The sequence below is a fragment of the Rattus norvegicus genome, chromosome 6, assembly GCF_036323735.1.
Source record: "Rattus norvegicus strain BN/NHsdMcwi chromosome 6, GRCr8, whole genome shotgun sequence".
NCBI classification, from domain to species: domain Eukaryota; kingdom Metazoa; phylum Chordata; class Mammalia; order Rodentia; family Muridae; genus Rattus; species Rattus norvegicus.
The window spans coordinates 116,001,836-116,025,888 of NC_086024.1; the positions used below are offsets into that span (position 1 = coordinate 116,001,836).

At 40.7% G+C, this 24,053-nt stretch overlaps 1 protein-coding gene across 7 annotated transcripts in view; it reads right to left on the minus strand.

The window, feature by feature from the left end:
• Cep128 (centrosomal protein 128) overlaps positions 1-24,053 on the minus strand; it is a 378,006-nt gene that overhangs the window by 320,083 nt on the left and 33,870 nt on the right. For all 7 annotated transcript variants that reach the window (XM_056985589.2, XM_056985588.2, XM_056985587.2 and 4 more), the window contains exons 6-8: positions 17,780-17,906; positions 16,613-16,728; positions 4,679-4,770 (exon numbers count right to left, since the gene is read on the minus strand). In XM_056985589.2, coding sequence (XP_056841569.1) covers positions 4,679-4,770; positions 16,613-16,728; positions 17,780-17,906 — 335 coding nt within the window. The remainder of the gene's footprint in view (positions 1-4,678; positions 4,771-16,612; positions 16,729-17,779; positions 17,907-24,053) is intronic.

Sequence of the window (24,053 nt, forward strand, 5' to 3'; positions counted from 1 at the left end):
GCCTGTTAAAACATGCCAACGGGGCACTACCCACCAAATTTCTGAATTGGCAAATCAGGGATAGGGCCCAAGAGTGTGTGTCTCTACAAAGTCCTACTTAACATTGAGGCTGTCGAGCCGGGCTCCAGCCCTGAGCACCGCCTGCACACTGGATTCCTCTAGCAGCCAGGCTACAAATCAGGGAGAAGCAAAGAAACAGTTCGAAAAACCAAAGGGAAGATAAAACTCTTCATCTCATAACCTGTTTGAGATGTACAAACTCCATCCTTAATAATGCAGCAATCATGGAGTCTAAAAAGACTAGCAAGTAAAACCCTTCCTCCCACACACTGTACTGCCTTCGGAGGTATCCCCGCCAGTATCCAAACACCTTTCCACCCTTCATCCTTCCACTTGTTGTCACCATCATTTCTAATCAACTACGGCCAGTTGAGTCCTTGTTCTGAAGTGAGCTGAAGTCTAGCTCACTAACTCCTCTGCAGTACTGGTCATGCTCACTGCCGCTGTGCACTCCCCGCCTGGCTGCCTGTGTGATTTTACAACATGCACACCATGCAGGGAGCCCTATTCTCACTGAACTCTTAGGACAGCTTGACTAACTCTTACTTGCTTCATTTTTTATACTTTACAACTACTTACTACTGGCATACAGGAAAGCAACTGCCTTTGTAATGCTCAGCTGGTTTATCCAACATTTCTGTAAAAACCCGATAATCTGAGAAGATACCATTGGAACTGCTGGTTTTCACAGTATCTATTACTACTTCGGATTGTATCTTCCTCTCGGTGACAATATTATTGTATTTATATAATTTATAATTAGATAATTTCTCAGAGAGCAGTATGGCCCAGCCATATCCACTGGAAAGGGTGAGAGTCATGAGGTCACCCAGCACAGCTCCTTGGCACGGTTCTAGCACAGCTGAGCTGACCGAGGCAAGCACTTCAGTCTCTGCGTGTTGCACTCCTAGGGACTTTCAGCATTAGGATTCATTTTATGTCTTTTCCCAAGACAATTTATGTCTGAGTCTTTTTAGTATAATCCTAAAATTAACTTTATCTGGCTCTATCTGGAAGTCTTCCTTATGCCCTGGAGGCTATTAAGCACAGAGAAGCACGAAGCTAGATGAGGCCATTATTCCAGGAATCGTCTTGTGGTTTCTGCCCCTGAGCAGGCTCTAACAGTATAATTGGTGCAGGGTAAACCAAGACAATAACAAACTCTGACTGGCCAGGATAGGTTACAGATTCACAGCCTCCATCTAATACCCTTAGAGCTCTCTGAAAGTGTAGTTTAAAGATAGGGATGGTACAGGGTATAGGGAGAAATAGAAGTCAGTGAATAACATAAACTAAAACTCGTCTACACTGTAGCGCAGATGATGAAACAGACAGTAAAAGAAGTCTGGTATTAGTATTTGCTAGTCATAACAGGACCCGTTCAGATACCTTCTATTTGTCCGGGGTGCTTTCAGACTACAAACACTGCCAACCTAAAAGCAGCTGTCATATAATAAATGTATTTGCTTTGGAGGACACGTTCTTTAGATTCTTTAAATTGGAGTTATAGGGCTGATAATAAGAATAAAGCCTGTCTGTATTTTCTAATTGTAACTGAACTTGTAACTCTGGACACGTAATGAAAAATCAAACACATAATCGGTTCCACATGAATAATCATTAGTCTGTCTTTGTTCTGTGAAATCTGTATAAATAAAGCAGCAGCCCGGTCCTGTCAGTCAGAGTTGTGAGATGCCCTGCCCATTGTGTCTGACTCACACACTCCCCTCCCTTGCCTATTCCTTATCCCCACTCCCATACCCACCCCCACCCCAGAAGGCCCCTGGCAGGGGTACCTTAAGAGTTAAGTGTTCTGAGTTGTGACTCTCTCAAAGCAAATGTGCTCCTTTTCCTCCCTCTTGACCATAGACCTCAATGCTCTCCTGGATTTCCCGAATCTCACATCTGAGCTTCCTCCAGTCAGGTCCACATCACAGACAAGACTCCTACATGGTTGACCACTTTAGCACTCAGCTCTGTCCTCTATAGCCTTCCTCTTTATGTCATCCATGCCCACAGCACTTGTATTCGCCAAGTACTCTTGAAACTCAGACATCTCCCAACGTGGGTTTTTCCTTTGAGCCTAAGGAGTAACTATTTCACATTTCTACTTGAACGTCTCACGGGCATTCCAAGTCTGACACATCTGAGAAAGCCTCTTGCTTTCCACCGCGCAGCTTCCTCAACAAATCTTCCACGTATGATAAAGGAGGATGGTTGCTTTCTCAGTTTCACAAGTAGAAATCTGTGAGTTGCCCCTGATATACATCCTTCATATGCAATCCATTACCAAATCCTGATTCTCACATTCTAAAACAGACTTCTGTCAATTTATCTCTTGTCATATCAAGCCATACAAGAATGTAACAGACTTCCAATTCACATCCCTCAAATCAGTTCTCCATATGGTATCCATTTAGTCCTTTCTAAAAGCCCATTCCCCTGTGCTTTCATAACAACATATTTTTGACATATCAAAAAGCAAAAAAAAAAGAAAAATTAAGCTAGTGTGGTGCTGCACACCTTTAACTTGCTCACTTGGGAAACAAAAGCAAGTGGATTTTTGTGAGCTCATGGACCACCTAGTCTATATAGTGAGTTCTAGGACAGTCAGAAGTACATAGTAAGACCCTGTCTCAAAAACCAAAAGAAAAAGGAAAAAAGAAAACACCAACACTTCTGAATCAAATTATTTCCTATCCAGTATATTCAGAAACATGAATATAATTTGTGGTACAAGCAAAGTAATCAATTTTACTCATCTACAATGTAATGTCATCCAATTTCACAAATAAATTAATTTGATTCCTACTTGAAAATAAAATTTCTCTGCTTACCTGTGCCTCCAAATAGCAGAACTTCTCAAATGATACCATGTATAGGTGAGGAAAGCCACAGAACAATACCGCACTTACTCGTGACCACACAACCAGTCAACTAGCTCATCTCTGCGTCTTCTTCAGGAACTACTTCTCAAACCCATGTACCCAGCACTGCCTACACATCCTTGATCCAACATAAACTCTACACAGCAAAATCACTCCGATTAAGATGAATGATTGACTTTGGTTAATTTTATTACCTTTTCAAGAGAAATGCAAGCATTAAATTCTCTGTCTTACTAGTAATTAAGCTCACAAGTCAGTAATATAAATGTTTTACCCCTATCAGCTCCATGATACTGTATACTGCACAGGGTAAAGAGCAGAGGCTCTGGAACCTTACTGCCTACATTTGAATTTGGACCTGCCAAGGGCCCTAGCATATGACCCTTAAGAAAATATAAAAACCTTAGTCTCCAAAAGAAAAAAGACCTTCAAAGTGAAACACTTGCTACTGTTGATGAAGAAAATAAAAGAATGAGGACTAGAGAGATGGCTCACGGTTAAGAGCACTGACTGCTCTTCCAGAGGTCCTGAGTTCAATTCCCAGCAACCACATGGTGGCTCACAATCGTCTGATGCCCTCTTCTGGTGTGTCTGAAGGCAGCTACAGTGTACTTTATATATAAACAAATAAACCTTTTTTTAAAAATGAGAATGAGAAAATTTTATATTAGTAACAGCTTTTAGAAACTACGAAACTGTCAAAAGTACAAAGGAGAGGCTCTCAAAGATCGAAAGTAAACTAAGAAATCAGATTCTAAATGGCTTGTGTCTACACACAGACAAGTGTCATGTTCTATTTTTTCCATGAACAGCTAAAAAATAGTGCATAAACCATTAGTCTATACCTCTGTGTCTGTCTGTGTGTCTGTCCCCTCTCTCTTCTTTGCTATTAGCTCTCTTACTGTATCTCACCATGACATTAACATTTGATGAACGAAATCTAAAGTTTAGCTTTTATAAACCTAAAGTTTGCTTCTTTCTGACTGCTAACTTTCCTGCCCTCCTCTTCTAATTTCAGTAAGTTTTATACTATGCTTGATGTATTTCACAGCTAGGGTTTCAAACTCACTGCAACAAAAATCAATGAGTCGTGATAAACCATAAATTCACGAAGCTTTGAACTGTTCTATTAATAAATATCAGACACCGACGACATAGCTTACTTGCTAAAATGCTAGTCACAAATGAGCTCTGCTTTCACTTCCTGGCACACATGTACAAAGCTTGGTGTGGTGACATGTGCTTGTTACCCTAGCACTTGGCAGGTAAAGACAGAAAACCCTGAGAGATCAATAGAGAAGCATCCTACCCTAAGCAGAGAGCACCAGGTCCCAGAGATTTTTTTTTTTACTCTACCTCAAAAAATATGGTACAGGCATGAAGAGAGAGTCCGTGGTTAAGAGCATTTGCTGCTCCTGCAGAAGAGCAGACCACTGACGACTGCCTGTAACTCCAGCTGCAGAAGATCAGGCCCTTCTTCTGGCCTCCAGACACACATACACACAAACACAGGCAGACAGACACAGACAGGCAGACAGGCAGAACACACACACACACACACACACACACACACACACACACACACACATATAAACATAAGCAAAACATAAATTTTAAAAAAGTCATACAAAAGCACACATCATTTTCTTAATCTATGCATACATCAATTACAGAAATGAATAATTCTCTTCATAATTCATGCCTCCCAGAAAACCCTGTCCCCATTTTACCGGCTTCTTCTGAAAAGCTCCTTGTTGAAATCATCTCCAAGCCGAACTTGTTCACTACTGAGGTCACGGAGGGACTGATGAAAGGTATGGAGCTGCAAAGCAAAGCACAGTCAGCCTCTTAGGTTCTGCTCACTCTTCCATAAAGAATCCATTGGAGTAAAAACTCTTATCAACAGAAATAACAAATGCTGTGACACCATTCCTAAGCACTAATGACAATAATTATTAATGGTAAGTGCCTGTCATTAAGACGTGACTTTAAAAACTAGTCCTCCAGTACCATCACACTCTGCCTGCATAGCAACCTCATTCCTTGTGTGTGGCCTGGAGGTGGGACTTATTTCAGAACTACAAGTTCTATCATCGCTGTCAGTCTCGCCCCTGGAGTACAGAACTAACCATAGCAAATGACCATGCTGTGCTAAAATAAATCTTCACCATATCACCCCACATGCCTAGTTGGCCAACACCACCTGCCAAGACACCATTACCCACATGTAATAGTGGGTACCATGTAAATAGAGGAACCATGTAAAAGAAAACATGGAGCCACGTTATTCCTAAGAGAAATGCTAAACGTAACCCCACAGTCCATCAAGAACAGAAGAAACCATTTCGCATGTATTCATTTTTGAGAGGATCACGCAACAGTGCAAATGCCCTCAAAGTCCCTACACACTAGTAAGGCTAGATGGTAAAACATAGTGACGTATGGGAGTGTTCAATTTGTACATAATTGCAGGCAGACATCAAGCAATAAAATACAGCCAAGATATTTTTAAAGCATAGAAACAATGAATGTAAGTCAGGATAGAGCTGGAGAGATAGCTCAGCAGTTAAGGGCATCGGCTGCTCCTTCAGAGGACATGGGTTCAATTTCAACAACCATATAATACTCACAACCATCTGTAATTCCAGTTGTATGGGATTGTACACCATCTTTTGACCTTTGTGGGCACCAAGCATGCATGTTGAACAGATACACATGCAGACAAAATACCCCAACACATAAAATGTTTTAAAAATGTTTTCATTGTTTTAAAAGTAAGGACAGGGTATATCCATTCCTGAAAGAAGAAGCCTAAGAGAGGCTTAGGAGTGTAAAACTGTCCATCTCTTGTCCTGGTGCTGAATATGTGGCCTTTGATCTATTGTGCCTTAAACATTAATATAAACACTGTATATGTATATGTGTGCTATGGTTTATAATAAAATAATTTTGGGTTACAAAGCTTTACAAAAACAAGAAATACCCACTCCGATAACTGCTCACTGACCAGCTAAGCAGTGCCAGCTCCCTCCTGGGAGGTAAGCATGTGGCCACCTGAGGTGGGGGAAGCATGTAAGCAGCATAGATTCCCACTGGAGCACTAAGAACACACGGGCAAGAAGAGCCAGATGTCACCTTGAGAAAACAGGCTTAGGGATGAACAACAGAAAGGAGAAGGGTAATGGATGAGCAGCAGAGTCCACATAGCTTTGCCATCAGGCCGTAAATTCTTCCCAATTTGTAAAACAGAATGTGAGGATCTCTGCCTCCAATCTAACCTTCAACTCCTACCGATTGTATCCATGTAATAGCTTTAAAAGCTACCTTCCTCCTCTGTAACTCCACATAGCCTAATCCAAATGGCCATCGATTCACACTGGAACACACTGTCCTTCACGTGTCCACACTGACTAATTTCTACAGTTGAGACAGACTCATCTTCCGCCCTTGTACATTCTGAACATGGTCTACCTTCAACTGCACCACAGGTGCTGCCTTCCACTTGCCCAAGCTAAGTGTCCTACCGTGGATGACTTCATCCAGGTTAAGATCTCCATTCTATCAACCTTTCTACAGAGCATTCTATGACTGGAGTAGGTCACATACCCACCACACCCCGCCCATGGCGTGTGTTTCTTTCCAGGATAGCATGCACTTCAACTCATACTGTGGGTGCACTAACGGAGTTATTTGATTAATACCAAACAGAATATGAACCAAATGGTTTCACTCATTACTAATTCCTAACATAAGCACTGTCTCAAACTCAGAGGAGCTAAGGACAAAGAACAAAAACTGAACGAGGAATGTTCCAACAGTCCCTGTGCTGTTAAATCCCACAATCTACAACTGTAAGTTATACTTATCAAAAAGTAAGAGAGTCACGGGAAATTCCTACAAAGAGTTCCCTAATGCATTCGACCCACTTCATATTACGCCAAAGCAAGCGACCGCCACCGATGAGTTTCCTGAAACAATCTTTGAGCACCTAATCCTGAACCTATCAAAACAAGGATGCCAAAGTTGGAAGCTGCTTCTATCCAGTTCTAATTAATTTAGCTACCTAAGAAAACGAAAGAAAACTCAGCTCTGAGGGACAAAAAAAAAAGGTAAGAAGCAGGAAAAGTATATTCATAGCAACTGCGTCTAATACTGCAGGACTCTCTAGTGAATACACTCGCAAGTTTCTTACTTAATATCTGTAAGTTAGCCATACAAATGAGGTGATACTCTCTTATGAAAGAACACATTCAAAGAGACTAGAACTTTTGCTGGTCCTCACCATTAAGTTGATAACACACCTTGAGCACACTTAAGAGCTGTATCTTTCTGCTTTAGTTAGGGTTTTGACAGCCATGACCAAAGGTAGAGTTTCACCTTGTACTCCGTTGTCCAAAGCAAGTCGGGCTATAACAGCTGCTGATTCACAGACATAAAAAAGTACTGCCCACTGGCTTGCCCCTCATGGCTTGCTCAGCCTACCTTCTTATACCATCCAGGAGCACTTGCCCGGGGATGGCACCACCTACAGTGAGTAGGGCCAGTCTCACGGAGGCATTTTCTAGTTAAGATTCCCTCTTCCCAGACACATCTAAGCTTGTGTCAAGCTACTGAAAGCTAGCCACCATACTTGCTATGTTCTCAGCCTGTTTAACCTGCCCCTGACCTAGAGAACAGTGTCTGTCTGTCCGTCTGTGCCTCTCTCTTTCTCTATCTCCCTTTCTCTCCCCCTCCCTACCCCCCCCAGACCCTCCTGGCCCCTCCTCTCTCTGTATGTGTGTGTAGGTATGGGTGTGTGGGTGGGTATGGGGAAAGGTATGTATGTGGGTGGATGGGTGGATGGGTGGATGGGTGAGGTTGGGGGTGTATGTGTGTATTAATCATTTGTTGAAAACAGAAATCAGGTCAAAAGCAACCTTACTAAATATCCACAATAAATGTTAGGAATAGTATATTGTTTGATAAGAACATTTTGCCATACTGATTTCTTTGGGATCAACTGGGATCAATTTGAGTTGGTGACTTAATCCATTATAAAACTCTGTTAAAGATTTCTAGTAGTGAGGCATGTGGGAGGCAGAGACAGATGGATCTCTTGTGAGTTTGAGGCCAGCCTGGTCTACAGATCAAGTTCCAGGGCTATACAGAGAAATCCTGTCTTGGGTGGAAACAAAGATTTCTGTAAAGTATCTCTCATTCCTGCACAAATACAGAAAGACAGTAGAGACATACACAAGTTACAGACTACAGATGAGCAGAAAAATCACAAACTACAGATAGACAGAAGATATGGAAAACGTGGAGAGCTCAAATGTGGCTCGCTCTTGACCAAATGAACCTGAGGGAAATGCTGACTTTTTTTTCCTTAGAATGGCAGCAACACGTTTTGGTGCTGTCTACTCCTATCTGGTACAACTTAGCAAAACAGTAGCTAACTTAGTAAGGCTTTCTGAAGAGTGAACCACCTGCACAGAAAATGAAAGAAAATATGTCCAACTAAACTCAATATATTCATTTTCTGTCAACTTGACACAAGCTAGAGTTATCGGAAAGGAAGGAACCTCAGTTGAGAAGATCTTCTATAATAGCTGGCTCTAGAGTATTTTCTTAATTAGTGACTGTTGAGGGAGGGCACAGTCCCTTATGGGTGGTGGATCCCTGGGCTGATAGCCTTGAATTCTATAAGAAAGCAGGCTGGGCAAGCCATGAGGAACAAGTCAGTAAGCAGCATCCCTCCAAGGCCTGGCTCCTGCCTCCAGGTTCCTGCCTGCTTAGTTCCTGTCCTGAATTACTCTGACGATAAACATGGATATGAACATGTAAATAAACTCTTTTCTTCCCAAGTTGCTTTGGCCATGATGTTTCATCACAGTGACAGTAATTCTCATTAGGACACTCAATTTTTTAATTCCTTTTACTGTTTGAGAGTTCCTTACATGTAATATGATGTATCTATATCAAACCCACTCCCATCCCTGCCTTTGACACCTTCCCTATACACCAGTACTTGTCCCTCCCAACTCCATATACTCTGTTGTTAGTCCTACTGAGTCTCATGATGCATGTGTGTAAAGCTATGCACTAGGGCATGTGCAGCCTCTCAAGGATCACATTCATGAAGAAAGCGCTCACACCGCCAACAGCTCCTCCATAGTGGTAGAGTTTTGTGAGCCTCTTCCCCTTCTCTATGTACTCATAGCTGCTGTGAACTCCTATGTGCAGCAGCCTGGTCGAGCTCACCCAATGCTTTGTTGCTGCAGATGTCTTCTAGCTCAGGCTCTTCCAGTCTTTCCACTACTGTTTCCCTAGTGACCCCTGAGCGTTGGCAGGAGAGGGTATGACACAGATGCCCCATGTAGAGCTGAGCACTCCAGTCTCATTGTACGCACACTGACCATCTGCAGGGCTCTGGACTCATTACTATCTACTACAGAAGGAACAAAAAGCTTCTCTGATGGGAGGTGAAAAATGTTCTAATCTCTGGGTCTAAGGGTATGACCTTTGGGGAAAGGGGAGCAAGCTGTTTCTATGTCCATTTAGGAGAATAATGGCTTCTTCCCTATGACTTAGCATCACATGCTTGGACTCAGTGTTTAGAAGCAGACATGAGTTCCACCTTGTGGAACAGCCCTTAAGCCCATCTGGACAGCGGTTGATTACTCCCCTGATGGTGATGCCACCATTGCACCAGTAGGTCATTTTGCCAGGACAACTGGTATTGTAACTGGCAGGGTTCACAGCCAACTAAGGCTGCTGATTATTTTCCACCCTGATAGAACCTCCGAGCACTATAAAAGCTAACCAGGGAGATGGAGTTTTCAGATGAGTACGAGTGAGTACTAGTGAGTACTAGTGAGTACTAGTGAGTGCTAGCTCTCCATTTCTCAGCTACTGTAAATACAGCAGCTTTTATCTTTCCACACGAATACTCAAGCACAACCAAGAGCAATGTCATTCGTCTATAATGTTGGGTCGTAGGGAATATTATGGGATGTCACTGACTAACAATGCAAAAAGAGGTATCTCATCCCTGGAACTTACCATTTTTCATTTGGTAGCCTATGGAATCTGGAAGAATCATTGTCCCCATTATAAGGTGACTCCACTTGAACTTTGCATGTGTGTGTATGCGTGCATGTGTGCATGTGTGTGTGCATGCACGTGCTCATTTAGTAGGCTTCTATATGGTTTTTTCAAATATCTTCAGTATTAGTCATCCTTCCCCATACTCTCTTCTACCCAGCCCTTCCAACAGCCAATCCGCTTAACCCTTTCTGTTTCACTATTTCCTTCCCCTGCTTCATATCGCCTGCATTCTATTAACCTACCTAACTTGAGATCCTCCCACTACTACATGGCGCCTTACTATTTTCCTAACTTCTATGAATATGATCCAATTTAAATACACATATCCAACTCTGGCATACACTGCCCACCACCTGCTAACACTCCTTAAACCCTGTCCAGCAGTCGCCAACAGCACCCCCTCCCCTGGGCTCCATATTCCAGCCCACAACTCCAATAGAGGGCTTCTGCTTGACTGGAGGCCACCTCATACTAGAAACCTCAGGTACCAACCAGGTACCTAAAACCACAGATGCCATTCAGGTACTTGGAACCCCAGAGGCAATATTGACACCCAAAACCTCGGAGGTCATGCAGGTCACAAAAACCCCAGTGCAGACATCTTACTGGACATGAAGACTTGCTGATCACCAGAAGCCCAGGCCACTTGGGGCAGAACACTAGAGGAGAAAGACAAACCAAGGGGGAAAAAATCTATCTCATGAAGATAAACTCAGAAATCAGCTCCAAAACCTCTAATAAACTCCAAACCCAGATGGCTAGAAGCCAGGGCAAGATCACGATCAACAATAACTGGGCAAAATGGCAGCCCATCTATCCAGCTACAGCAAGCAATGGGTATCCAACACAGCTGAGGCCCAAGATTATGACCTTAAGTCCAATCTTATGAAGATGACAGAGGCAGACTCTTAAAAGGAAAATGAATAATTCCCTTAAAAAAATACTTGAAAATACAATCAAACAGGTGGATGAAATGAAGAGAACTACTCAAGACCTGAAAATGGAAATAGAAGCAATGAAGAAAACACAAACTGAGGGAATCCTGGAGATGGAAAACCCAGGGAATAAAACAGAAAATACAGATACAAGCATCACCAACAGAATACAGGAGATGGAAGTAAGAATCTCAGGCGTAGAAGACACAATAGAAGAAACTGATACTTCTGTCAAAGAAAATTTTAAATATAAAAAGTTTCTGACACAAATCTGGGACACTATGAAAAGACCAAACCTAAAAATAAGAGAAATAGAAGAGGATTCCCAACTCAAAGACCCAGAAAATCTTTTCAACAAAATCATAGAAGAAAATCTCCCAAACATAAAGAGATGCTTATAAACTTAGAAGAGACTTACAGAATACCAAATAGATTGAACCAGAAAAGAAAATTATTCCACCACAAAATAATCAAAACACTAAATGTACAAAACAAAGAAAGAATATTAAAACATATAAAGGCAGACCTATCAGAATTATACCAGACTTCTCACCAGAGACTGTGAAAGCCAGAAGATCCTGGACTGATGTCATACAGACCCTAAGAGAACACAAATGCCAGCCCAGGTTACTGTATCCAGCAAAACTCTCAATTAACATAGATGGAGAAACCAAGATATTCCATGACAAAACCAAATTTAGACAGTATCTTTCCACAAATGCAGCCCTAAAAAAAGATAATAGATGGAAAACTCCAACACAAGGAAGGAAACTATACCCTAGAAAAAGCAAGAAAGTAATCTCCTTGCAAGAAACCCAAAAGAAGAGAGCCACACAAACATAATTCTACCTCTAACAACAAAAATGATAGCAAACGAAACTCATTGGTCCCTAATATCTCTCCACATCAATGGACTCAATTCCCCATAAAAAGACATAGACCAACAGATTGGATACCTCAGAATAAAGGGCAAGAAAAAAATTCTCCACGAAAATGGTCCCAAGAAACAGGTTGGAGTAGCAATTCTAATGTCAAACTAAACTGACTTTCAACCAAAAGTTATCAAAAAAGATAAGGAAGGACACTTCTTACTCATCAAAGGAAAAATCTATCAAGATGAACTCTCAATTCTGAACATCTATGCTCTAAATGCAAGGGCACCTACATTTATAAAAGAAACTTTAACTAAAGCTCAAAGCACACATAGCACCTCATACAATAATAATGAGTGACTTCAACACCCCACTCTCATCAATGGACAGATCATGGAAATAGAAACTAAACAGATACACAGTGAAGCCAACAGAAGTTATTAACCAAACGTATTTAACAGATGTCTATAGAACATTTCATCCAAAAAAAAAAAAAAAAAAAAAAAAAAAACTCCTTCTCAGCACCTCATGGTACTCTCTCCAAAACTGACCACATTATTGGCCACAAACCAGGACTAAACAGACACAAGAAGATCAAAATAATCCCGTGCATCCAATCAGATCACCACGGACTAAGACTGGTCCTCAATAACAACAAAAAAAGACAGAAAGTCCACATACACATGGAAGTTGAACAATGCTCTACTCAATGATAACTTGGTCAGAGAAGAAATAAAGAAAGAAATTAAAAACTTTTTAGAATTTAATGAAAATGAAGGTACAACATACCCAAACTTATGGGACACAATGAAAGCTGTGCTAAGAGGAAAACTCATAGCGCTGAGTGCCTGCAGAAAGAAACAGGAAAGAGCATATGTAAGCAGCTTGACAGCACACCTAAAAGCTCTAGAGGAAAAAGAAGCAAATACACCCAGGAGGAGTAGAAGGCAGGAAATAATCAAACTCAGAGCTGAAAGCAACCTAGTAGAAACAAAAAGGACCATAGAAAGAATCAACAGAACCAAAAGTTGGTTCTTTGAGAAAATCAACAAGATAGATAAACCCTTAGCCAGACTAACGAGAGGACACAGAGAGTGCGTCCAAATTAACAAAATCAGAAATGAAAAGGGAGACATAACTACAGATTCAGAGGAAATTCAAAATCATCAGATCCTACTACAAAAACCTATACTCAACAAAACTGGAAAATATTGATGAAATGGACAATTTTCTAGACAGATATCAGGTACCAAAGTTAAATCAGGATCAGATAAACCATCTAAACAGTCACATAACCCCTAAAGAAATAAAAGCAGTCATTAAAAGTGTTCCAACCAAAAAGAGCCCAGGGCCAGACGGGTTTAGTGCAGAATTCTATCAGACCTTCATAGAAGATCTCATACCAATACTCCCCAAACTATTCCACAAAATAGAAACAGAAGGAGCACTACCCAATTTGTTCTTTGAAGCCACAATTACTCTTATACCTAAACCACACAAAGATCCAACAAAGAAAGAGAACTTCAGACCAATTTCTCTCATGAACATCAGTGCAAAAATAATATTCTCACAAACCAAATCCAAGAACACATCAAAACGATCTTATCCATCATGAACAAGTAGGCTTCATCCCAGGGATGCAAGGATATTTCAATATACGGAAATCCATCAACATAATCCACTATATAAACAAACTCAAAAACACATGATCATCTAATTAGATGCTGAGAAAGCATTTAACAAAATTCACCACTCCTTCATGTCAAAAGTCTTGGAAGGATTAGGAATTCAAGACCCATATCTAAACATAGTAAAAGCAATATACAGCAAAACAGTAGCCAACATCAAACTAAATGGAGAGAAACTTGAAGCAATCCCACTGAAATCAGGGACTACACAAGGCTGCCCACTCTCTCACTACTTATTCAATATAGTTCTCGAAGTCCTAACCAGAGGAATCAGACAACAAAAGGAGGTCAAAGGGATACAAATTGGAAAGGAAGAAGTCAAAATATCACTATTTGCAGATGATATGAGAGTTTACTTAAGTGACCCCAAAAATTGCACCAGAGAACTCCTACAGCTGATAAACAACTTCAGCAAAGTGACTGGATATGAAATTAACTCAAACAAATCATTAGCCTTTCTCTACTCAAAGGATAAAACAGTTTGAGAAAGAAATTAGGGAAATGACACCTTTCACCACAGTCACAAATAACATAAAATGTCTTGGAGTGACTTAAACCAAGCAAGTGAAAGATCTATATGACAAGAAATTCAAGTCCCTGAAGAAAGAAATTGAATGAGATCTCAGAAGAAAGAAAGATCTCCCATGATCATGGATTAGCAGAATTAATCGGGTAAAAATAGGCATCTTGCCAAAAGCAATCTACAGATTCAATGCAATCCCCATCAAAATTCAACTCAATTCTTCATAGAGTTAGAAAGAGCAATTTGCAAATTTATTTGCAATAACAAACAAAAAGAAAAAACAGGATAGCGAAAAACTATTCTCAACAATAAAAGAACTTTTGAGCGAATCACCATCCCTGACCTCAAGGTGTATTACAGAACAATCGTGCTAAAAACTTCATGGTATTGGTACAGAGACAGGCATGTGGATCAATGGAAGAGAATTGAAGACCAAGAAATGAACTCACAGACCTATGGTCACTTGATCTTTAACAAAGGAGCTAAAATCATCCAGTAGGTCAAAAGGATAGCATTTTCCACAAATGATGCTTGTTCAACTGGAGGTCAGCATGTAGAAGAATGCAAATCAATCCATTCTTTTCAGCTTGTACAAAGTTCAAGTCCATGTGCATTAAAGACCTCCATGTAAAACCAGATACACTGAAACTAATAGAAGAGAAAGTAGGGAAGAGCCTTGAACACATGGGCACAAGAGAAAATTTCCTGAACAGAACACAAATGTCATATGCTCTAAGAACAATAATAGACTAATGGGACCTCATAAAATTGCAAAGCCTCTATAAGGCAAAGGACCATTAGGGCAAAACAGCAATCGACAAATTGGAAAATATCTTTACCAATCCTGCGTCCAATAGAGAGCTAATATCCAATCTATACAAAGAACTCAAGAAGTTAGACTCCAGAGAGCCAAATAACCCTATTAAAAAGTGGGGTACAGAGCTAAACAAAGAATTCTCAGCTGAAAAATATCAAATGGCCAAGAAACACCTAAAGAAATTTCAACATCTTTAGTCATCAGAAAAATGCAAATCAAAATGACCCTGAGATTCCACCTCACACCAGTCAGAATGGCTAAGATAAAAAACTCAGGTGACAGCAGATGCTGGCGAGGATGTGGAGAAAGAGGAACACTCCTCCATTGTTGGTGGGATTGCAGACTGGTACAACCACTCTGGAAGGTTCCTCAGAAAATTGGACACAGTACTACCTGAGGACCCAGCTATACCTCTCCTGGGCATATACCCAAAAGATTCTCCAACATATAACAAGGACATATGCTTCACTATGATCACAGAAGCCTTATTTATAATAGCCAGAAGCTGGAAAGAACCCAGATGTCCCTCAACAGAGGAATGGATACAGAAAATGTGGTACATCTACACAATGGAATATTACTCAGCTATCAAAAAAAATGACTTTATGAAATTCATAGGCAAATGGATGGAACTAAAAAATATCATCCTCAGTGAGGTAACCCAGTCACAAAAGAACACACATGGTATGATAAGTGGTTATTAGCTCAAACTTGGAAAACCCAAGATAAAATTAATAGACTACATGAAGCTCAAAAAGGAAGACCAGAGTGTGGATGCTACAGTCCTTCTTAGAAGGAGGAACAAAAATATTCACAGAAGGAAATACAGAGACAAAGTGTGGAGTAGACACTGAAGGAAAAGCCTTCCAAAGACTGCCCAACCTGGGGATCTGTTTCATGTACTGACACCAAACCCTGACACTACTGCAGAGCCAAGAAGTGCATGCTGATGGGAGCCTAATAGAGATGTCTGCCGAGAGGCCCTCCCAGATCCTGACAAACACAGAGGCAAGTGCTCACAGCCAACCATTGAACTGAGAACGGGGTCCCCAATGGAGAAATTAGAAAAAGGACGGAAGGATCTGAAAGGGTTTGCAACCTCATAAGAACAACAACATTATCAACCAACCAGACCTTCCAGAGCTCCCAGGGACTAAAGCACCATCCAAATAGTACACGAGAATAGACCTATGGCTCCAGCCACATATGTAGCAGAGGATGGCCTTGTCAGGCATCAATGGGAGGAGAAGCCTTGGTCCTTTTAAGGCTCAATGCCCCAGTGTAGGGTAATGTCAGGGCAGGAAGGTGGGGTGGGGAGGCACCCTCATAGACGCAGGGGGAAGGGAGATGGTATAGAGGGTTTCTGGAGGGGAAATTGGGAAAGGGGATAACATTTGAAATGTAAAACTATATATATTTTTTTTCCAATAAAAATACCAAGTATGGTCAAAAATGATTAAAGGTAATAAAAAAAGAAAAGAGAAGCATTTGTACATTGAATATAAAACATACTTAGCTTAAAAAGAAAAAGAACAATCATTGAGTGACCCAAAAAGACAAATACTGCTCTCTGTCATATACTGATGCTAGCTTGGAATCTTTAGATAAGTATGTTTATTCCTGGTATGCAAAGTTATTCATGATAAAATTCTTAGTTAAGATATATCCATAAAGTTAAAATGTCAGTAATTTATACACGAACATAAGATAATAACAGATAAACTACACAAGGTTATGAAGTACCTGGACCATGTCGTCTGTTTCCGAAACAAACCGAACGCCAGTTCTGAACCTGTTCCGTTTAATACCCTGTGGATCATAGTCCTTCAGAGGTGAGGTAGGTGTAAAGCGGAGACTCTCTGTCCAGTGTAAAGAAGAAAAGAGGCATTAGAACACTGCATGAGAACAGAGAGAATTTCACCTACCAGCTCCAGACCAGACAAGAAGATGTGTAGGTACTCTTAGCCTAACTTCCCAAGTAGCATGCTGCAGCCATAACGACTACAACATTGTTCTTAAAGCAGAGAAATGAACAAACCCAGCCTGGAAACAGAACTTGCCAAAGGATCCAACTTTTAACACTGTCCAAAGCAGCAACATATTTTCTCTTTGATGAAAATAATTATTAAATACTTCAAATCTTTAATTCTACCTCTAACATCCCACTAGTAAAATCAAATCTTGCAAATATCAAATCAATTAATCTTAAGCTAAAACAGTGCATAACAATCAATAAAAGACTTCATAAAAAATAAGTAAGTGTCCAACTTTAAGCACTATTTGAGTAATAGCAGTATTTATCACTCAAGGTACCAATGTCCCTCCATCTAAATCAGTCCCATCACTGGAGGGGTTTCTGTGTGATTCAAAAATGATTCTCAGGGCTACAGGGAAATATGAGATTAATTATAGGCAAAGTTTTCAATAACTTTTAACACAACTGTGGGCATCTAGCAGAACGTGAAAGCTAAAATCCACCTGCTTTTACCATATGTTATAGAATACTTGATAATCGGAAACTTTAAAACTACTATGCCAGGACAAGATTAGCAAGAAAACAACCACAAAGTAATCTTCACTTGCTCATTTGTTCTGACGCTTGGGCAGCTCCAGGTGGTCTACAGAGCCTGAGAAAAATAAAACTAACAAGGCCAGACTCTCAAAGACCCTTAAAAAAAGACACACTATACTTCCCACAACTGCATCTAATAATCTTGTGTGTGTATACATAATTTTCAAGATTATAATCTTATACACATACTGTATTTCTCTAGAAACCAAATCCATTCAGTATGCACTTCAAAAATATTTTCGAAATGTAAAAAGGAAAAAGGCTTTTGAAACATGTAAAGAGTTCACCCGCCACAGCGTTGGAATCGAGGTCATTTTTAGACCAGGAGAGGGGTTTACCTGCCACAGCGCCACCATCGAAGTCACTTGCACTCAGGCTGGTGACAGAAACACTTCTCCCTCCTGAGCTTCTCCGTAAGCGCTGACTCCTCAGCTGGTTTATTGACTGCTCCAAATCTTCCTTTAACTGAAGAAGATGAGGATGAGTTACTCTTCTTAACTTCAAACCACACTAAACTGCAGATTTGAAAGCCGTTTCTGAAATATCTAACTTCCCAGGGGGGGAAAAAGGCTAGCAGACGAGTTTTCAATTGAGTTGTTAGGAAATAAAAAAACTAATAAGTGTAAGTATTTGAAGAACAAATGCTAACATTGGGCTTATAATGGTATCCATCACTACCTTACCCCCTATTGCCAGACAGAGATGCCTACCTCATTTAAGAGCTTGTAAACTGGACTGAAATGACAAACTCACAATTGCGGAGAAATATACCAAGACCAGCCAACACATTTGAAGAAAAAGAAACTTTGTCAGAAACCCCAGACCCGTAAGGCTGGACTAAACAGCTATTGAAGAGACGAAGGCCACCACAACAACGTGCACCACCACCATCAGAGCACCACATCCACTCACTGAAAGGTGACTGTGAGGACGAATGTCAGCACCTGCGAGGGACCGGTGCTGTTAACGAGCACGCACTTGTGGGTGGACACACATGCACACTTAGATGGTGAATAGGAAAGGTTGTGGCAAGCAAGTGGGCTTCCTGGATCCAGACCACTTTTGCATGGCTGCGATGGGTGTGCTCTAAAGAGGCATGGACTCCAGGGGCTCAGTCCCAGGATTGCTTCTTGCTGCTATGCTTTTCTATGTTTGCCATTGCTGTATTCCTCGTGTATCTGGCATGGCCTGGAGAGACCCTCACTGCCTATTGTCTCCTGGGTATTAACCCATTCTCTTGGGCAGATTTCCTACAGAATCAATATGAAGATGAACTTTCATGTAATAATGCTATTTAGATCAATTGATTTCATAATTCCTGATAATGATTTTATAGAACTCCTGAATTGATTCAAGTAAATATACACCCCCCCCATGCAGAATAAGAAAGGTGCAAAAAGAGTTCTATGAACCTTTATGTGTCATAAGCACGGAATTGTACTAGGAAGAGAAGTATGTTTGGGACCAATGTATAACCAAGGAAAAACACTCATTCCAAGGATGAGGCCACAGGTGTGCAACATAATAAATATAAGGCCATGAACATATAAAACTATTGCTTTAAACTTGAAATAAGCTCATAGAATAAAAGACAAATAAAACTATTGCTTTGAACTTATAACCAACAATTCTGCTGTACCTAACTTCCTCTGGTTTAACATTTTATCTCTTTTTGAATGAAGTAATTCTTTTTCTTATATGGAAAACTTTGTTTTAGGTAATACAAAAAGGACTAATAAAAAAATAATAAACTAATAATAAAGTTGTTGGAGCGTCTCTCCACCAACCACATATGTGCATATATGTTCATGTATAAGGTGGTTGGGGCTCTGCTCCACCCACTAACTGTATATACTAACTGTATATAAGCATGTAGGATGTGGGAGTCAGCTCATCAGAACTTTGCTCTGTCCATAAACTGTGTATATAAATGTAGGTATGTATGTATGTAGGTATGTGTGTATGTATGTTGGTATTTGTATATGTTTATAGGCATGTACATATATGAAATTGGTATGACTTGTTAAAGTCCCCTTTGCTTCATCCATTGAATGTGTGTATGACTTTGTGATTTATTTTTCTTTCTTGCCTGCCCAGAAAATTAAGGGTTGGTTGGTTGGTTTGTTTGTTTTTCTTATCATCTGCAGCTATCAGCAGGAGGCAATCACCAGAAGCAGTAAGCTCTGGCCCCAGAAGAGGAAAGAGAATTCAGAATTTCTTGAAGGTTACAAGTAGTGCTAGTCTCGAGCTGCCAGGGCCACCAGCTATGAATGGCTCCCTCCCCCTTTTTCCTCTCTTAATTGCCTGCCATGATCAACAGAGGCCCTGAACTGTCAGAAGCTACGAGATTTTGACCCACTGCTAACTCTACACCCCACCTCAGTTTACCCTGGGTGTCAAAGCTGGTATTTGACACTTAGACTACTTAAAGAGCTACGTATATTGAACAAAATAGGCTAAATACTGGGAATAATATCCAGAGAAACACACAGTGGTCAACTTAAGAAGATTCAATTAACACCCAAAAGAACAGAGGAAAAGCTGTCCACCCCAACTTGTGGGAAACTTCAGCTCTTGCTAGGAACCCTATGCAAACATGAATAAAAGACCAACAACAATAATGCAAATCATGTCTAACTCTTCACAAACAAGGTCAAAGGGCAACAGTTGATCCAGAAGAACTTCTGCAGAACTCAATCTGCAGGACTGGAAAGGTAGAACAACTGGGGGAGGGGGAGTTATTGGATATGTTTTATTTACATTTCAAATGTTATTCCCTTTCCCTGTTTCCCATCCATAAGCCCCCTATCCCATAACAGTCCCCCTTCTATAAGGGTGTTTCCCCTCCCCAATTACCCCCCTTCCTGCCTCCCCGCCCTGACATTCCCCTACACTGAGGGGTCCAGCCTTGGCAAGACCAGAACATCTGTTACTGCGAGCACAAACAAGTATTCAGTCTAAGGAAGTGAAAGGAAACTAGCCAGTCCAGGCACAGGAAAAGCATGGACAAAACAGAAAAGACACATAAGAAGTCATTTCATTCAGCTCCTTCTAGCGGCTAACTCTAATCTGAGCACATTCTTGGAAGCAAAGTCAGCTGCCGTCTCTCCCTGTTGTTTCTGGGAAACAAGATGTTCTTCATATTCAGTCATCGGTTTTCCCTTCTGCTGAGTCTTCTTTCTTCCTGAAACCACTCCCAACCCCACCAGGGCCACATTTGTATCCATCCTTGGATTAGCAAGTCTTCTCTTTAACTTGTCTGCTGCTTCACTGTGTGGCTATTTGAGCTCTATTTGTTTTGTCCTGCTTTCTTAGCCAAAGGGATCACAGAATGAATAACTTGGTATCTTTCATTCATCAGTTCTACTCCGTCTCTCCTCTTGTCTCCTGTCCTTTTCCCTCTTAAGGGTTTGGTTTGGTTGAGACAGTGCCTCCCACTGTAGCCCAGGCTGGCTCTATAATCTTCCTGCCTAGCCTCATGAGTGCGGTGACTCAGAGCAGGAGCCACCATACCTGGCACGCATTACTACTGTACTGCTGTCCTCGCTCATCCTTCTGATCTTTTACTAGTCTCTTGTCTGTGTGGTTCACCCTTCCATTCTTACGTAAATTCTTCTCTTTGGAGATCTTCCCTTGGCTGCCTTTTAATTCATTCTCTTTTCAACTGCCTACCAGCTTCCACTCAGTCCTCCCACTGAAAGCTGTTTGGTTATGTATGTCATCTGATTTTCTAGTTTTAGCCATTTTTACTTAGTTTTCAATTATTTCTCATATGGTTTTTGAGTATATTACCATGATTGTTCATCGTCCTGCTGTTACCTTCCTGTCTACATTTTCTTTATTTTTTCAGTCCCAGTTTATATTCTCTTGTGCCTGCTTATTTCTTTTATCACACACACACATGTGTATATATATATATGTACACATATATATATATATTTAACCATAGTTATCACATAGAACACACACACACACACAGTTAAAACTCTGAAGAATGCATCTTCCTTCAGAAGGTGTGTGATTTTTCCCTCCAGCAGGAAGTAAACTAGAGTCAATAGAAATCCCAAACTGCCTCAATCCAGGTAGGAATAAGAATTTTTCTGTCCCCTCAAAGGCTGGTCTGTTCTCAGTTTCAATCCATCATTTCTCTTAGATTACCCTTTGGGGTCACAGCTGATTTTTGCAAGGGCCTAATCTAGGTTTTACATTTCCAAGTGATTTCTGATCACTGATGTTTTAAGGCCACCTCTAGAATTAGCTATGTTCTTGAAGGAGGAAAAGAGTTCTAAATACAAAACTGGTCCCACCAGAGCCCGTATCAAAGCCTCACTACTGCAGCAGCCCCCAGTCATCCAGAGCACCACTGCTGCATTTCTTTCCCTTGCCAGTTGGACTACAAAGGAAACTGGTACCAAAACCAGGACACGCCATGTGAAAATCTCTTAGATGTGAGCATGCTGCTAACAAATCCTAAGCTACAGCTAAAGTAATAAAATACAGACAGACACACACAGAGAGAGAGATAGACAGACACAGACAGATAAGACAGATAGACAGATGAAGGGCAGGTATATGCAGACAGAGATATACATAGACCAAACACACACACACACACACACACACACACACACACACACACGCACACACACTAATCCACCATAGATTATATTTTAAATATATACATTGTAGAACAAAAGAAATAAAGCATCACTTTAAAATCTAGGAGCAATGATAAGTACTGGAAATTAATCACTCTAGAAATTGGATAAAATTTAGAATAATGTCCAGCCTAATGCTATAACTTTTCATAGGGAGCTGGGAGATGGCTCAGCAGTCTAGAACACTGGGTACAAGGTGGCAGGAGAGAACCAACTCCTGAGAGAGAGTTGTTTTCTGACTGGCCATGGGCTGTGGACGTGTGCACATACACAAACACATGAATAAAGTAAATTTTAGATGGGCTTCGTAAATGTTTAATAATAGGGATTTTTAGACAGATTAAAGAAATTACAAATAAATGTTTGGCAAATGCATTATGAGCACTTAAACATTAGCATAATGAAGCATGCATGATTATGTTCATTTTTTAAATAATGAACCTCAGCCTCCAAAAGGTTTAATAATTTGTTCAAAGTAACTGAGGTAATTTCTAAGGAAAGAAATCAGAATTCAATTTCAATTCTGACTCCAAAGACTACATTTCTCCCATAAGCCTCAAGGAAATTCCTTTTATGTTTTGCATGTGAATGCAAGGACACGGCAGAGGTCAGAAGACAGCTTTGCGGAGTCTCTCTCCTCACCACGAGGGTTGCAGGGACAACATGAGCTGCCATCCTTGCACAGACAGCTCCTTTACCCTGAGCCATCTCCTCACTTTCTGGGGGTTTTTCCATCTATTTTCACATCTCATAGCTTCACATGAGAAACTTGGAGATAGATTTTTCAACAAGAGAATAACCTAATTCAAAACTCTGAAGTACATTTATTAAAATGGACTTAATAGAATGTAACTAATTAAATTTCTTACCCACAGACCACCATTACTTAGAGTTATTGAAAGACAGGACACCTTACATTCAAGCACTTAATTAGTGCAAATCAGGCAGGCAAAGAGCTGAAACCTTCAACTCAGGGCTACAATAAATGACTAATGTCTGGCTAAAACCACTTTGTTTGGTGTCATCAGATACTTTTGACAAGTGACACCTATTAGGAATTCGTTCTAATGCTTTGTCTTGATTCAGCCCCCAAATCGGGAATCTGCATGTCTGGACACTGAAGGTCTCAGTCCCCAATTGGTTTTTGATTGATTAATAAAGGACCAATGGCCAATGGCTGGGTAGAGAGAGGCAGGGCTTCTAGGTTCCTGGGAGAACAAACATAAGGAGGAAAAAGAATGGATCTAAGCCAGAAGAAGGGAGTAGATCAGACCGAGCTGGGAAGGAACAGGAGGGAGTAACAGTTAAACTGTAGGTACAAGAAGGAATGCAGGCCCCAAATGGGCTGCCCCAGAAGTGTCTTGGGCAGCAAAGATATGAGGGATACCCAAAAGGAGCCAGGGCAACAAGATAAAATATAGATTTAAAAGGTGTTAAGTCAGAAATGCCGAGGAGAGAATTTGCTGGCTGCAGGGAGGTTTAGAAGTGCTCAGCCAATTGAGCTAGTCAAGGCATAACAAAATTAGCTGGTGTGTGTGTGTGTGTGTGTGTGTGTGTGTGTGTGTGTGTGTGTGTGTCTTTCATTCACCAATTCAGAGAGCTCTTGGGTGGATGACATGACCCACAAGGAGCCAAAGCAGATTAACTAATTCACTGTTACAAAAAAAAACCAACCTGGACTTTATTTAACATTCACAAGAATTCACATACCAGATGGGACCTTCATATTATTCCCAAAGGAAATTGTTGGTGGTGGTTTTTGTTTGTTTGGTTGGTTGGTTGGGTTTTTGTTTTTGGGGGGTTTTTTTGTTTTGTTTTTTGTTTGTTTGTTTGTTTTGGCTTTTTAGTTTCTATTATTTTAACATTTTTATTAAGTTATTTTATATATTTACCTTCCCTTCCCAGTTCCCCATCCCAGAGTTTGTCACCCCACTCTCCCTCCCCTCTGCCTCTA